This window comes from Phoenix dactylifera, chromosome 6 (assembly GCF_009389715.1).
Source record: "Phoenix dactylifera cultivar Barhee BC4 chromosome 6, palm_55x_up_171113_PBpolish2nd_filt_p, whole genome shotgun sequence".
In the NCBI taxonomy this organism is placed as follows: Eukaryota; Viridiplantae; Streptophyta; class Magnoliopsida; order Arecales; family Arecaceae; genus Phoenix; species Phoenix dactylifera.
This window is the reverse complement of record NC_052397.1, coordinates 4,337,607-4,351,828: the sequence shown is the minus strand read 5'-3', so window position 1 is coordinate 4,351,828 and position 14,222 is coordinate 4,337,607. Positions and strand designations below refer to the sequence as shown.

General features: G+C 39.0%; 1 protein-coding gene across 3 annotated transcripts; it reads left to right on the top strand.

Annotated features, from left to right (window-relative positions):
* Window positions 1-359: 359 nt before the first annotated feature.
* Window positions 360-13,935, top strand: LOC103702361 (protein PHYTOCHROME-DEPENDENT LATE-FLOWERING-like). Of its 3 annotated transcripts, XM_039127187.1 has the most exons (13): window positions 360-762; window positions 3,336-3,414; window positions 3,499-3,563; window positions 3,697-3,789; window positions 5,292-5,372; window positions 8,959-9,111; window positions 9,230-9,328; window positions 9,421-10,814; window positions 11,419-11,639; window positions 11,734-11,867; window positions 11,948-11,986; window positions 12,084-13,192; window positions 13,224-13,669. In XM_039127187.1, exons 1-13 carry the CDS (start codon window positions 634-636, stop codon window positions 13,249-13,251), a joined length of 3,624 nt encoding a protein of 1,207 aa, XP_038983115.1. In that variant the 5' UTR covers window positions 360-633; the 3' UTR covers window positions 13,252-13,669. The 3 variants fall into 3 exon arrangements, with proteins under 3 accessions (XP_038983115.1, XP_038983114.1, XP_008782992.2); XM_039127186.1 differs by having other exon boundaries at window positions 3,712-3,789; window positions 12,084-13,935; XM_008784770.4 differs by having other exon boundaries at window positions 12,084-13,935.
* The last annotated feature ends 287 nt before the right edge of the window (window positions 13,936-14,222 follow it).

Genomic DNA, 14,222 nt, shown 5'->3' with positions numbered 1-14,222 from the left:
GAAAAAAATTTAGTGACGCAATTACACTGATGGAAGACTCTCAAGATATAATAATTATTTATTATTTCAAATTCATGTTTTTAGAATAAAATAATAGTTATTACAACATCTACCATTAGCCAATGGTACAAATAATCTAATAAAAAACAAAAAATATTATATGACAAAATAACCACTCACAAGTTACAGTATTATTTTATCAATTATCTTTTTGATAAAAATTATTTGCAAAAAATCTAAAAAAAAAGAAAATGAAAACTGAAATAACGGTCGTTACCTCCGTTATGCAGACGTCGCTCCTAGCCTTCCGACGGGTATTATTTAGATGGTGGGCGGTATGTCCACCGCAATCCAATACTCGGTGCGCGCTTGGCGTACGGAAGCTTCCCCCCAAAACAAACAAACAAATCGAGAGGCGGTGACAAAAAACCCCGATTTGCGACAAGGTTTTCGTCCTCGGCGGCGGAGGAGGAGAGGGAGGAGGGAAGACGCCGCTGCTGTAGATTTCCTTTCCTTGATCCCGCCAATACGAGACAGAGCTCGCTGGTTCTAGGGTTCCTCTAGGGTTCCCGGCGGTCCGGATCCTTCTCTGGAGAGCCGTTGATCGGTGGAGGAGGTCGAGGAACGGAGGGGATGGGGGTCTCCTTCAAAGTCTCGAAGATTGGGATCAGGTATCGGCCCAAGCCAAGCACCGTGCCCGAAGAGCCGGGCCTCTCCAGCGAGAGCTCCCGCGATCTCATCGGAGCTGGATCGAAGCGCGAGGTAGCTCAAGTTTCCTTTCTCTCTCTACCTTCTCGATTTCTATCTTAATATACATGTTTTTGAGTTCTCCGAGCAGTCGTTTTAGATTGATGGTGAATTCACCTTATATGGAAGGAGTCTGGAGAGAAAATAAGTTTCCTGGATATAAGTTTATTTTTTATGCTTTATTCTGGTAGTTCTTTTACAAATTTCAAGTTTTAATGATTGATCTCTTCTAGTTTATTAAACTCACCGGATTGGGAAGGATTGGGAGAGTGTATTAGGCTAAAATTCATGCCTTTTTTATGGGATTTGGGTTGGGATTAGGGTTCTAGGGCAGCCTTTGTTCTTAGACTGTTTTCTTGGATCCTGTCCACTCTATGCTTGATGTTCTACATAGGGTTTTGGATAGTTTTCTGTATTCAAGCTGTATCTTGTGACTTGTGAGGTACCAGCGTCTTGGTGTCCTTTCTTTTGTATTCTCTTCTGTATTGCTTATGCCCCTTACCCTCTCAGTTTATTCATCATGTAAAAGAAAAGAAAAATATGAACTGAAAAATGATCGTGTAATTTGTCATATTTGACAGGCAAATATCTAACCATTGACGAGAATGATAGGAACTTAAAACTAAGTATTGCCATTTTTTTGTTGTAAAAATATGGCGGGAATGCTATCTTCAGGGTTCCAACCCGAAACCTCTCCTCAACGCCCAATGCATGCTCCGAGAAGAATGTTGCCAACTGGCAGACCCAAGTCCCACCGGGAAAGAATTTTTGATTATTCACTATTAAATTGTAAGGAGATAAACATTTTAAAGCTGATGCTCTTCAAGTTATTCTTAGTTGATGCATCGTTCAGTTTACTTCATTCTCGGGTCTTCCTTAAAGTGCTTTAGTTTTCCTTCTTTATAATAAGCTTCGTAGTCTTGAAAAGGGTACAAGGCAACCATCCTGTTTTAGTGTAATCTCCTCTCCTGCATTTGCAAACTGTCAAGCCAGTTTGTAAGCTACTAAGGTAGATCGAGGGTTTAGGCAACAAATCATTAAACTGTAGTATAAGACTAGACCAAACCATGTGCGTTGTCTGTATGGTTTGGAGATATGATCCTGAGCAGACCCTCACTCACTGCTGGGGAGCTTGCTTCTATTAGTAGAATAGATATGGCTTTCATTTATGTTATCAATGTTCGGATGACCATCAGGTCACCCTTGACTACACAAGCACATTTTCTCCCTGCTCCATTAATGTAAGTGCTTTGAAAACTTTTCAATTTTTTCCATTTGTACCCTTGTAGCTAAGAATTACAATAATTTAACTATTTAATGTGTAATTTCATTTGGTGTTACTTGGACATAGACGTGAGAATTGGATCCGGACATGCATCCAAGTGTCTAACACAACAAGAAGAAAAAAAGAAGATTAGCAGATACATAAAATAATTTTATGAAAATGCATATAATTTAAATATTGTATAAAATAAAAAAAGTGATATGTTAATATTTTTTAGTATAAATGTTTCTCATGCGAACTCTCCAATTGTTTTAAGAATTTTAGAAAAATGATATTTTGCAGTGTTATTTTAATGCTTACATTTTTAATCAGTCTTGAAAAGCTCACTTTTAATGTTATTATTATCATGTCGAACTAATTGTTGGAAGAGTCCAACTCTCCTGATTTTTAAAAGCCGGACGCAGAAAAGTGTGATAAGTATCCAAGTGTCCGATGCGTATCCAATTTGGGTACGTATTTGACACGAATTCTTGGAGCTTGGCTTGATTGCCTAGGTGACACATCCTTTATTGTACTTATGTGATTTCCCCTACTATTGTCATTGTTCTTTTGGATGGTTTTTCCTCCATTTGCCATGCTATTCCAGATATTTGTATACTTTTCAATTTTTTGTTCTTCATTGATAATGTGAGATTACATTTCACTGTGTGGTCCTACCCTTGCCTAGTTTATTACCTATTTTGCCCCTGCCACATTTGGAATACAGTAGACTAAAGTATTATGATTTCCGTTTTGATGTTTTCTTGGATATTTTGGACTTGAAACGACTGAAATGATTGTCCTGATTAGTGGGAAGCCATTGAGAAGTCATCAATTGCCCCTATATATAATTATGAAATTTTCCCTTTTTTCACTGGTATGTCTCATTTAAAACATCCTTAAATTTTCCATCCAATCTTAGCTTAGCTTTTCGGGACACTCCCAATACTCCATCGTCTTGATAAATCAGCTCCGATTTTTTAACTAAAATCATTGTTGATCTTCTTCCCGTCTTAGTATGTTAGTCCCTTTTTATGACCTTATGAAAGAAAGTGCTTAGGGGAGCCTGTTATGCACACATGAAAAGGTCGTTGGGCCCGCAGCTGCTGATTTGGCAATTCCATAAACAACAGAAATGCCGGGTTTGGCAACAAATCCTGTGAGGTGCCTAATCCTCTCTTGCCACATGGCAAGAGAACTGTTTGAGTGACATAATGGGAGCCCTGTAGCATCACTCCTTTATGAAAGCCCTGCATTCATGCTCCTTTGGGCTTCTGAGAAGGAAATGTGAATGCTAATCAGAGCTTAAACAATCTTTGTACAGGTTGATATTGCTGAGGCGGTAAATGATGCTAATGGTGCCTCTGTTTCATCTGCTTGTTCAGGGGGTCTTGTATTGCCAGGTAAGTGTTTTAAGTACTTTGGTCAATGTTCTTTACACACACATTTTATTACTAAGATATTTCTTCTTTTCTAAATTTTGGCAGAACATGAAGTTTCTTTCACATTGAACCTTTATCAGAAAGGATATATCATTGGGAAGCCTAATGAGGTCTGTCTGAAATAAAAGTCCCAAATTGAAGATCATTAACAATTTCTAGTTTATAGTGTGTTCCTGATGATTTAAGTGTGATTGACTGTGATAAGCTAATTCATTTCTTAGTATGGATGCTTTTCTAATGTAGGCTGAAACTTGTCAGACGGAGACTTTTCAACCTCTTCTTCAAGATTTTAAATCACTGCATCCATATGATAGGGCTTCAGAGACCCTATTTTCTGTAAGTACCCTGCCCTGCTCACAAGTTCCCTTTATTTTAATTTGCATTTATTGTGAGCTTTTTCAACATGGTCCTCGGGTGTTTTTTTTTGTTGAACATGGATTTACTGAAAAACCATTGTCAAAATCATTGTTTGGATGATGATGTAAATAATTGACCTAATAGTGACTTTAATCTTGCTTTTTTTTTTTTTGACATAAAGCCAAATGTAAGATGCCTATTGAACTTTCGAGTAGCTGGTATTGTTTCATTACTTTATTAGTTAAATGCTCATTAAGCAATTATGTGATCTTGACCTGTGAAAGATACCCTAAGAAATGAACTACTCTAGTCAAGTAGTGTGCCCAGATTCCACCTAGGTAACCCATACCATATTTCTATTTGTTAACTTTATGATAAATAAGAGGGTGAGCCTTGGCGCAATGGTGAGGTTTTTCTATTATGATGGAAATAGCCTCTCTGCATGTAGAGGTAAGGTTGTGTACATCTAACCCTCCCCAGACCTTGCAATGGCGGAGGCTTTGTGCCATCCTTTTTTTTAATTAACTTAATGATAAAAATACCACACCTTTGACCTCAATATAACAGTGGAAAGATTTCTGTTTTTCTTGGAATCAGAAAACTATGGTTTCATAAAATGTATGCATTAATGCCACCCACACACACCCCATATACATATGAATGCATGTTCATATTCTTATAGAAAGTGTTATATGGACATGAAAATCGGATCCGGACACACTTTCAAGTGTCTAACACAGCAAGAAGGAAAAGGGGGGGAGATTCCCAGATACGTAGATAGCATAATTTAACTAAAGCATGCATGATTTAGATATTTGATACCAGAAAAATTAAAAATATTATTTGTTAATATTTTTCAACAAACATCCCAATTAGCTTAAGGATCTTAGAAAAATCACATTTTGCAAAGTTATTTAATACTTACCTTCTTTATCAATCTCTAAAAAGAACAAAAGCTCATTTTTAACATTTGTTATTGTGTGTCAAACTAATTGTTAGAAGAGTCCAACTTTACCAATTTCTAAAGCTGCAACCAAAAAAATGTTATAGGTATCCAAGTGTCAATACATATTGAATTTGGGTATGTATCTAACATGGATTCTGGGAGTTGGAGTAGAATGTATAGGTAACACAGCCCATATATACGAAACAGGCTCACATATAATCACCAAGAATTAAATTTTTATATAAAACTACAAAATCATTAAATGTTCTGATCTTATTTTACATTTTAATTTTGGTTAATTGCATGTGTGATGCATGATATTGGTGAAAAACCAAGCTTTTGCACTTCCTAAATAGATTTCTAAAAAAAATTAAGTTTCTACATCACCTGCTTCTATTAAGTGCTTTCCAAGATTTTGCCTTATCTGCCCTTTATGTCATAGACAAATAAAAAATTCTTGTATCCTCTTCCATCATGCCTTAAAAATTGCTGTAGTTACCTTTTTTTTTCTGTATGTTCATTTATGTCCCTACAGGCAATTGAGTCAGGGTGGTTGCCAGGAGATCTTCTTGATGATATACCTAGCAAGTATATTGATGGGACCCTTGTTTGTGAGGTTAGCTATTCTTCTTGCATTGACTGTAGATCCTAATTTCTTTGTAATCTGTATTATGTAAGTGATTTTATTGGTTAAGAAAATTGTGATCTTCCTATCAACTTGCAAGTTGTGTTCAGTATATATCTCTTTTTTTATGGTTTCCGTCTAAAAGTCAATGATGCTACAGGCTGGACCAATGGGAACCATTATCCTTATGTTTCAGATAAAGTAGTAATATGCCAGCTCAAGTTTGGTTGTCCAAATTAAGGTTGCTTAGTAGAGAGTATTACTGAGCTTGATGCATATATTGTCTAACCTAGTTGGTTATTGGATATATACGAGGTGATGGCTGGAGTTTTGGATCAATGCCAACACTTTAACAATCAATCAATCAATTAACACTTAACCCTGGCAGAATCCTATAGACCTTTATGAGGCCTACCGAGTGCCACATATATAATCTCATTATGTTCAATATGAATCTTATAGTTACATTATGAATAACAAGCTTTTGGGAACATCTGCCACTAGGTAGCAAACCCATCTCATGTGGCCTTGGCGAGTACACGTCCCTTTCGATTTTGAGGGAATAAGGAAAACTTATTTGGGCATTGTCAGGGGAATAAGAGTTCTTCTGCTGGATAGGCGCTTTTGGAGTTTGATTGGAGGGATAAGTGCAGGAAATAAAGTGCATTTAAAACGCATGGGATTTTGCTATGATTTAGATTTTATCACAAGGGCGAAATTGCCCTCTTACTTCTTTGTGTGTTTAGTAAGTGGATAAAGGTAAAAAAAAAGTACCTTTGGCTTATACCTTTGGCATGGTATAACTCCTTTTCAATGGTATAACTCTATTCTACCAAAATGGTGGAATAGACTTATACCTTTGGCTTCCCGTTTATCCCCTTCCATGGTATAAGCCTATTCCCCCTCCCTTTTTGGGTGTTTGGTAGGATGTCTCCCCATTTTGGGGGAAATTTCCCCCCACTTATTCTCCATCCAAATAGGGCCTTAGGGTTGTGGACCCGCTTCCGAATCTCCTTGGGAATCCGACCTGCTTCTGGTAACTAAGGTTGGGTCATATGTTGCTATACATCTATAAGTGGGTGATAGTAGTTAGTTGTATCTTGGAGAGGCCTTGGTGATCGGAGAGCGCAATAAAAGAGAATATAGAATAAAACGATAATCTATATGAGCATTGACCTCTTCCTTAGCCCCCACTCTCTCTCGCTCTCTCTCTCTCTCTCTCTCTCTCTCTCTCTCTCTCTTAAATGCAGTATGAGGTACATGGTCTTTTGACAAGCCAAAAATAAAAAAGAAATAGCTTGAAAAGATCGATAAGATTCTGAAGAAACATCAAGGGAAAAAAGGTGACAGGGGAATTAGAACTGAAGGGAAAAAAATTGGGCAAAATAAGCTATAACAACCAAGAAAACAATAAATAGCCTTAAAGTGGCAAAGCGAGATTTCAAAACATTGAAAAAGGGGGAAAAGTTCACATGTAGACAAGGGTTGGCTAGATTTTTATGATGGAAGAACCTGAAATTTTGCAACTGAAAGAAGTTGGTGGGAAAAATTGAGATTTCAACTGGAAAGTTGTTGCTCCTCCAGCAGCTAGCTGACGGCTAGTGGTTAATAAGAAAGTTCAAAATCCCAAACTACACATTTAGCAAGAGAAAGATATTTGTAGATGAAAGCAAGCCAAAGGGGTTGCAACTTGTGAATAATATCTCTAGGTTCTGCATAATTGCTTTAAGCCTGGACACTGCTTATTTCCAAAGTGCACAAGAAAAATTCAGTAAATTCATTTATGCACTAAATTATGAAGAATATATTTCTGTTTTCCATTTTGCTCTATGCTTTCCTTAAGGAATTGATTGATAGTCTTAAAGTGTCCAAGTATTGAAAGTGTAAATTCGTAAGTACAAAGGAACGCAATTTGTATTGAAAATCTGTGTAAGTAAGTTCGTTCAAGTTTTCAAAATCGTTATAGCATGAACAGGCATTCAAAACAGTACAGGTTACCAGCATCAAAACATGGATACAAAGCTTTGGATGTGTCCAAGTGTTTGACTAGGTAAGAGGGGAAAAAAGGAGGTACGATATATGTAGGATAAATTATATATTTTAACTAAGCTATATGTTTATGCCTTTAAATATTGTTTGTTGAAACATTAAAAGGAAATATAAAGAAGGTATTGTTTGTCGAGGTCTTTCAATGAACATGATTTCAAACTTCCCAATTAACTTAAGAATATAAGAAAAATAATATTTTGCAAAGTTATTTCAAAATACCTGTCCTTGGTCAATCGCTAAAGGGAATGAATACTAACTTCTATTTTGAAAAGGGAGAGCCAAACTCATTGTTGGAAGAGTTCAACTCTCCAATATCTAGGAGCGGCAATCATAAAACTTCATTTGTATCCGAGTGTTTAATATGTATCTGACACAGATGCACATCCGGAATGGATTTTTGGAGCTGGACACGAATTTAGGTAACATGATTAAAAACTAAGGTATGGACCATATTAGTCTGGACTTGGTACACTATGCACTATGTTCTGTATTGGTGCTGTCCTAGCCAAACATGGCTTGGGCCAGCCAAATGCTTGTTAGGACCATTTTTGGCCTCCATTTCTTTTTTTTATTCTTATTTTTTGATGCTTCTTTTACATGAACATATGGTAAGTTAGTGATTTAAATGCTTGAATATTCGTCTTATGTATATTTTCCTTTGCTATGTATTGTATTTTATCATGACATAAATCGTTAAAAAATACATCAAACAATTATATTTGTGCCTTACAAACTTTCCCACAATCGGAGCTCCAAGGTTCAATTCCTGATGCATGAAATCTCCCTACTGCTTCTCACTCTAGCTCCCACCTTCAAATATGTGGAAAAACAAGAAGAAAGGAGTCTTGAAGTGCTCGGTACGCAATGATACCGAATATACCTTCAAATATGTGGAAAAACAAGAAGAAAGGAGTCTTGAAGTGCTCGGTACCCAATGATACCGAATATATTCATGCTCAGTTTTGGCTGGATCCACTCTGATCTGGCAAGATACACAAGGTGCTGACCTGATTCACCAAAAGTGGGGTGTATCAAGGCTCCCCTGTACCGGTGTCCCACGAGTATGGGGGCCATAGACCTGGTACTTCCATCCTTGGTTGGTAAATATAGTAATTTTCAAATAATTCTGTAAACAGATAATTCTCATAGACAAGGGATGCCCGTACTTTCCTGAAAATGTTTGTTAGTTAACCTTATATGCTCTGGAATTTCAGCAGCTGGCAGTGGATGGGGGCTAAATCCTTTTTGACAATAAAGCCTAGGCAATAAATTCTGGTTTGATTTGTACACTTTCTGTTATATATAAGTTATCTAATGTAAAGATTTCCTTGTTTATTGATACATTCTCTATTGTCCCCCCCACCCCCCCACCACCCCCCGAAATTGGTTTGTCATATTTTTCTTTGCCTGCTTGCTGAACAATGTAGAGCTTTATGTAAAACTTGTTGCAAATTGGTTCTGAAATATTTATTGAAAAATTTATTTCGGTATCTCTATGCTTTTGTTAAGTGTTGATTTCTCTATGCAGGTGCGTGACTATAGAAAATGCATATCTGAATCAGGATCTGCTGTGGATGGGTTTCCTATTGTAAATAAAGTGCGGTTGCGAATGTCTCTTGAAAATATTATTAAAGACATTTCATTGATATCTGATGATTCTTGGACCTACAGTGATCTAATGGTCAGCTTGCCAATTCTCTAAATATGTCCTGCTAAAGCATCTTTTTTTAATGATTACTAAAAAAGCATTTTTTTTAATTGAGATTTGAACTCATGTATGTTATGATTCCGTGCTATAGGAAGTTGAGTCACGCATAGTGAAAGCACTGCAACCGCAACTTTGTTTGGACCCTACACCAAGGCTGGATAGGCTTTGTAAAAGCCCTACTTCTAGCAAGGTACTGACTATTTGCTAAGATTATGAACAAGAGGAAAACCACATTTTCTAATGCAATTTGTTATATACTGATTTCACATATTTTATCTGCAGCTTAATCTTGGTATTGAAAGAAGAAAGAGATTACGGCAAACTCCCGAAGTGACAGTCACATCCAATAATCAAACTCATGGAAAGAAGGTCTGCATTGATAGGTTACAAGAGAATGCTAATTGCAGATCGGGAGACCAAGGAACCCTGTTAGGCAATGCAACAATGCAGCAAATTCATGAGAACATGGCCAAACAAAATGTACCAAGCGGTGTTACATCCTTAAGATCTAACAATTTTGCACAAGAAACTGTCCGACCATCTTTATCTCTGCCCTCCCAATCTAAGTTTCAGCCAGCTGGAAACTACCCCGCTGTTGTGCATGATCGTGGCTCTGGACCTCCCATGAGTTTTGCAGGAGTTAACACCACTATGCCTTCATCTCAGAACTTGATGGGTTCTTATACTGACAATATCAATAGTAATGCACCCCATTCCATGAAGAGGGAAAACCAAGATGCCCAATCGACATCCTTACTAGATATGAAGAGACGGAAACAGACACCAATAGGACTAGATGGTATTCAGCAACAGCAACCAGGGGCTCAGTTAGTTGCCCCTAATGGGCCTGATATGCCGTGGAAAAACCAACCGTTACATCCTCGATTAGATGTGGTAAATGGAATGCAGTACTCTTCTACTGTGGGTGGTCAAAGATATGCTTCTCCGATGATAAATAATATTCCTAATCAAGAGGCAGGGTCATCCTTTTATTTTAACCAGCAGGCTATGAGATATGGTGCTAAAGAAGAGCAGATTGACACAGAAAAGAGGGATAGACAAGAGCTGGAGCGGTCTAAAGATGCTCTACAGACTCTGATATCACAAAACAGTACAGGGGACCAGCATCAATCACGATCTCAGAATCTATTGCAGCAAGAATCCATGAGAAACCATCTTCCAGCCCTTACACAGTGGCATAATGCCCGACAATTGGCTGAGAAGGATATGAAGAAGGATGATATGCATCAGAAGAGGAAATCGGTGCCCAGTCCACGAGTCTCTTCTGCACCGATGGTTCAGTCACCCATGTCATCACGATCAGGCGAGATTTCTAGTGGTTCGGTAGGTGGCCAGTTTAGTGCTGTTGCAACAACTTCTGCACTAGGTTCACAAAAGGATAAAGTAGCTGCAAATTCTAATCCTGCTGTTGGGGCCCCTTCTATGACTTCCAGTCCCGGTGGTTCTGTGCATTGGCAACACCAAGCTTCAGTGGCTGGGAAATGTAAAACAAATTCTGTCCCCAAAACACAAGCCATGAGTGGAGTTGGATCTCCTGCCAGTGTTAGTAATATGAATGTTCCACTGAATGCTAATAGCCCATCAATTGGGACTGCACCTATGTGTGATCAAATAATCCTTGAGAGATTTGCAAAGATTGAAATAATAACACAGAGGTATGCTTATATTCAGAAATATCACTTATGGAAAAGATAATCCTTTGATGCTTTTTTCCTTTCATTTTGGTATCACATGCTATTATCGATTATATATTATTTATTTGTATCTTTTTTAACATTCAAGCTACATGGGCCACCTAATTCTTTAAGCGGAAGTTTCTATGATTTGTGCTTCTTGTTATTCCTTCTCAATAGTAATAAACTAAACTATATTGTAACATATTGAAGGAAAAGGTTGATACAATGAGTACAGAGCTAATTGAGTAAACGCATTATGTAATATATAATAGAATCCTACAAGAAACAGTAAATCAACACCTAGGGACCCTATCAAATGCCTCCAAGTGCTTTCATTTTCATTGCTCCTAATCTCCACTTGTATTCTTTGAATTTGCAGTTCTTTCATTTAATCATTGTGCATTGCTTTCTTCAATGATACAATAAAATTTGAAATTTTGGCACTTCATGGGATTTTACTTGAGTGGGATTTGTGAAAATGTTAGTTATATGTTATCAACTACTTAATCCTTTTCTAGTCATAGTTATGTATGTGTGTGTATTTTAAACCTCATCTGCTGTACATTGCATTGAAACTTGGCAGATACCACCTCAATCTTAAGAAGAACAAGGTTGATGATTGCCCTGCAAGGAAGCCTGTAACACATGCAAATCAAAAAGTTGCAACATGTCTTTCTGATTCTTTAAATGTTGAGAATTTCAGAGACCCAATAAGACCGATGTCCAGGTCTGTTCTTGGTGGAACCATTAATACCTGTAAGACCAGAACAATATGTTTCGTGCGTGCGGAACACATGTATCAGGGTTTGTCATTGCTCTCTGAAACAAAGCTGAATGCATAATATTTAACTGAAAATTGGCAACTCCAGTCTACTGACTTCAATGCACTTTGTTACAGCTGTTCCTCCTAGAGCTCACTACCGGATGACCTTGACCGAGAAGCCGTATGATGGCACAGTAGCAATGCATTATGGAGATATTGATGAGTCTGATTTTCCTAATACTCAGGAATTTGTCACATTACCCACAACTGTGAGTTCTTTAATGCTTGGTCTATTACCTCTTGCAATGAGTTGAATCTATTCATTAACCACTTGAATGTGTATTTGCAGCACTATGCTGATCTTCTTGCAGCTCAGTTTTGTGCTCAGGTAAGTGTTGTTCTCCATGACACTTGAATCTCAAAAAAAAATGGTGAATCATATTCCATTATCCAGATTTTGAACTCATATGTTCTCTGTTTTGAAGATGGAGCGTGATGGATATCAGATAGCTGAAGATCACATCCAACCTATACCGATGCGCATGGTTGCTCCTTCCAGTAGCATGACTACAATTCCAGGAATGGCATCAGATAATGCTGCAGCTGAAGTGAAACACCCGGAAGTGGCTCCTGGTCCACCATCTCATGTAGCGGCTCAAGCTAACGCAAATGTTATGGGACCTCTGAACGCAGCACAGAATCTTCCCAACAGTGCACAAATGCTGGCTTCTGCAAATAATAGCCAGGCATTGCAAGGTTACCTGCCGGGGGCTGCAATGCCTGCTAGGACACAGCAGCTTGATCAAACTTTGCTTCAGCAACAGCAGCAGCAGCAGCAGCAACTACAGCAAAATGTGCAATCACAGATGCAACAGCAGCAACTTCCATTGCCTCACATCCAGAGATCGTCCTCACTGCTCTCAACCAATGCACTCTCTCAATTAATGGGGCAGAACTCAAATCTGCAGATTGGTAATAATCCCATGGTCAACAGCAAGCAGACTGCTTTGCAGCTTCAGATGCTGCAGCAACAAGCACAGCAACAGCAGCAACAACAATCACAACTCCCCAGGAAGGTGATGATGGGTCTAGGACCAGCCATGAACATGGGAAACATGGGCAATAACATGATGAGCCTGAGTGGTCTGAGCAATGTCATGGGCATGGGGGGAGTTCGGGGCATATCCTCCCCTATGGGGCCCATGTCAGGATTAGGCAACGTTAGCCCGAACCAGTTGAACCTGGGATCTGCATCCAATTTTGGTGCAGGACATCGTACAGGTTCCATATCGCATGCACAAGCTGCTGCAATGGCATCAAAGCTGCGGATGGTACAACAAAACAGGACTGGTATGTATGGCCCTCAATCTGGGATTGCTGGTATGGCAGGCAATAATAACCAGATGCTTTCCAGCTCAGCAGGCCTGTCTATGTTGGGGCATGCACTCAACCGAGCCAACGTGAGCCCTTTACATAGGAATGTAATGTCGCCCATGGGTCCACCTAAGATCCCTGGGACAAACTTTTACCTGAATCCTCAGCAACAACTACAGCTACAGCATCAACAGCAGCAACAGCAGCTTCAGCAGCAGCAGTTACAGCAGCAGCATCCGCAGCAGCTTCAGCAGCAGCAGCACCACCACCAACAAATAAGTTCTCCGCTGCAACAGGCACAGGTGGGATCCCCACCGGTGGTGGGTTCCCCCCAGGCAATGATAATGCAACAGCAGCAGATTAGTCCTCAGCAAATGGGCCAGCAGCCTGCAATGAGTCCTCAGCAGTTGAGCTCTGGTGCATTGCAGCAGATTAACAACTGTGGCAATGCAGGGGCTGGGCCAGCTAGCCCTCAGCTGAGCTCACAGACACACGGGTCAGTTGGTAGCATCACAAGTTCACCCATGGAGCAGCTGCAAGGTGCGAACAAAGGTGGTTCTGTCACCAATGTTTAAGTTGGGATGCAGTAGGAAGATACATTTGATGGACGCCCCAGGTTTCTGAATTCAGTTCCATCCTGCATCACTATCCCAAGGCAAAGATGAATTTGTCCTTCAAGGTGGGTGATTGACATTAACAGTTGCCTCTGAGTTCCTGAGCATGTGCCTTGATCTGTATAAAATGTAAATCAATTATTTGGTTTTTGCAGCCATAACACCTAACTAGTGTTGCATGATGTATATTTGCAGATTATTTATTTATTCTGCTGCAGTCGCAACCTGTGCTTGTTATGTAAATTGACTAGATGCTTTATGTTGCAAGCATTGTACTTGTGAATAAGGGTCCTTTTTCACATCATGCAATCGATTGAATGATATGTTTAAAATACATTTCTTGTGACAATAGCTCTGGATTTGTTCATAGGATTTGCCAGTCTGAAGAGTTGCTGGCTTTGGCAGCATCAGGGCTGACACTGCTAGGATAAACATCGTGAAACATCCATGCGATAGGATTGCTATGCTTACAGATTTTGGGTATTTTCAATTCCAAGTTTGCTTTGAATTGTTCTTAAATCAGCTTTGAGCTTGCAGGTTTGGTTATACGTGCGAAGCAGATGTAATGTAAATGCATTGGCGTACTGAAAGGAGTAATATTCCCTCCGTGCTCCCCTTTAGGGCTCGTTTGGTTCG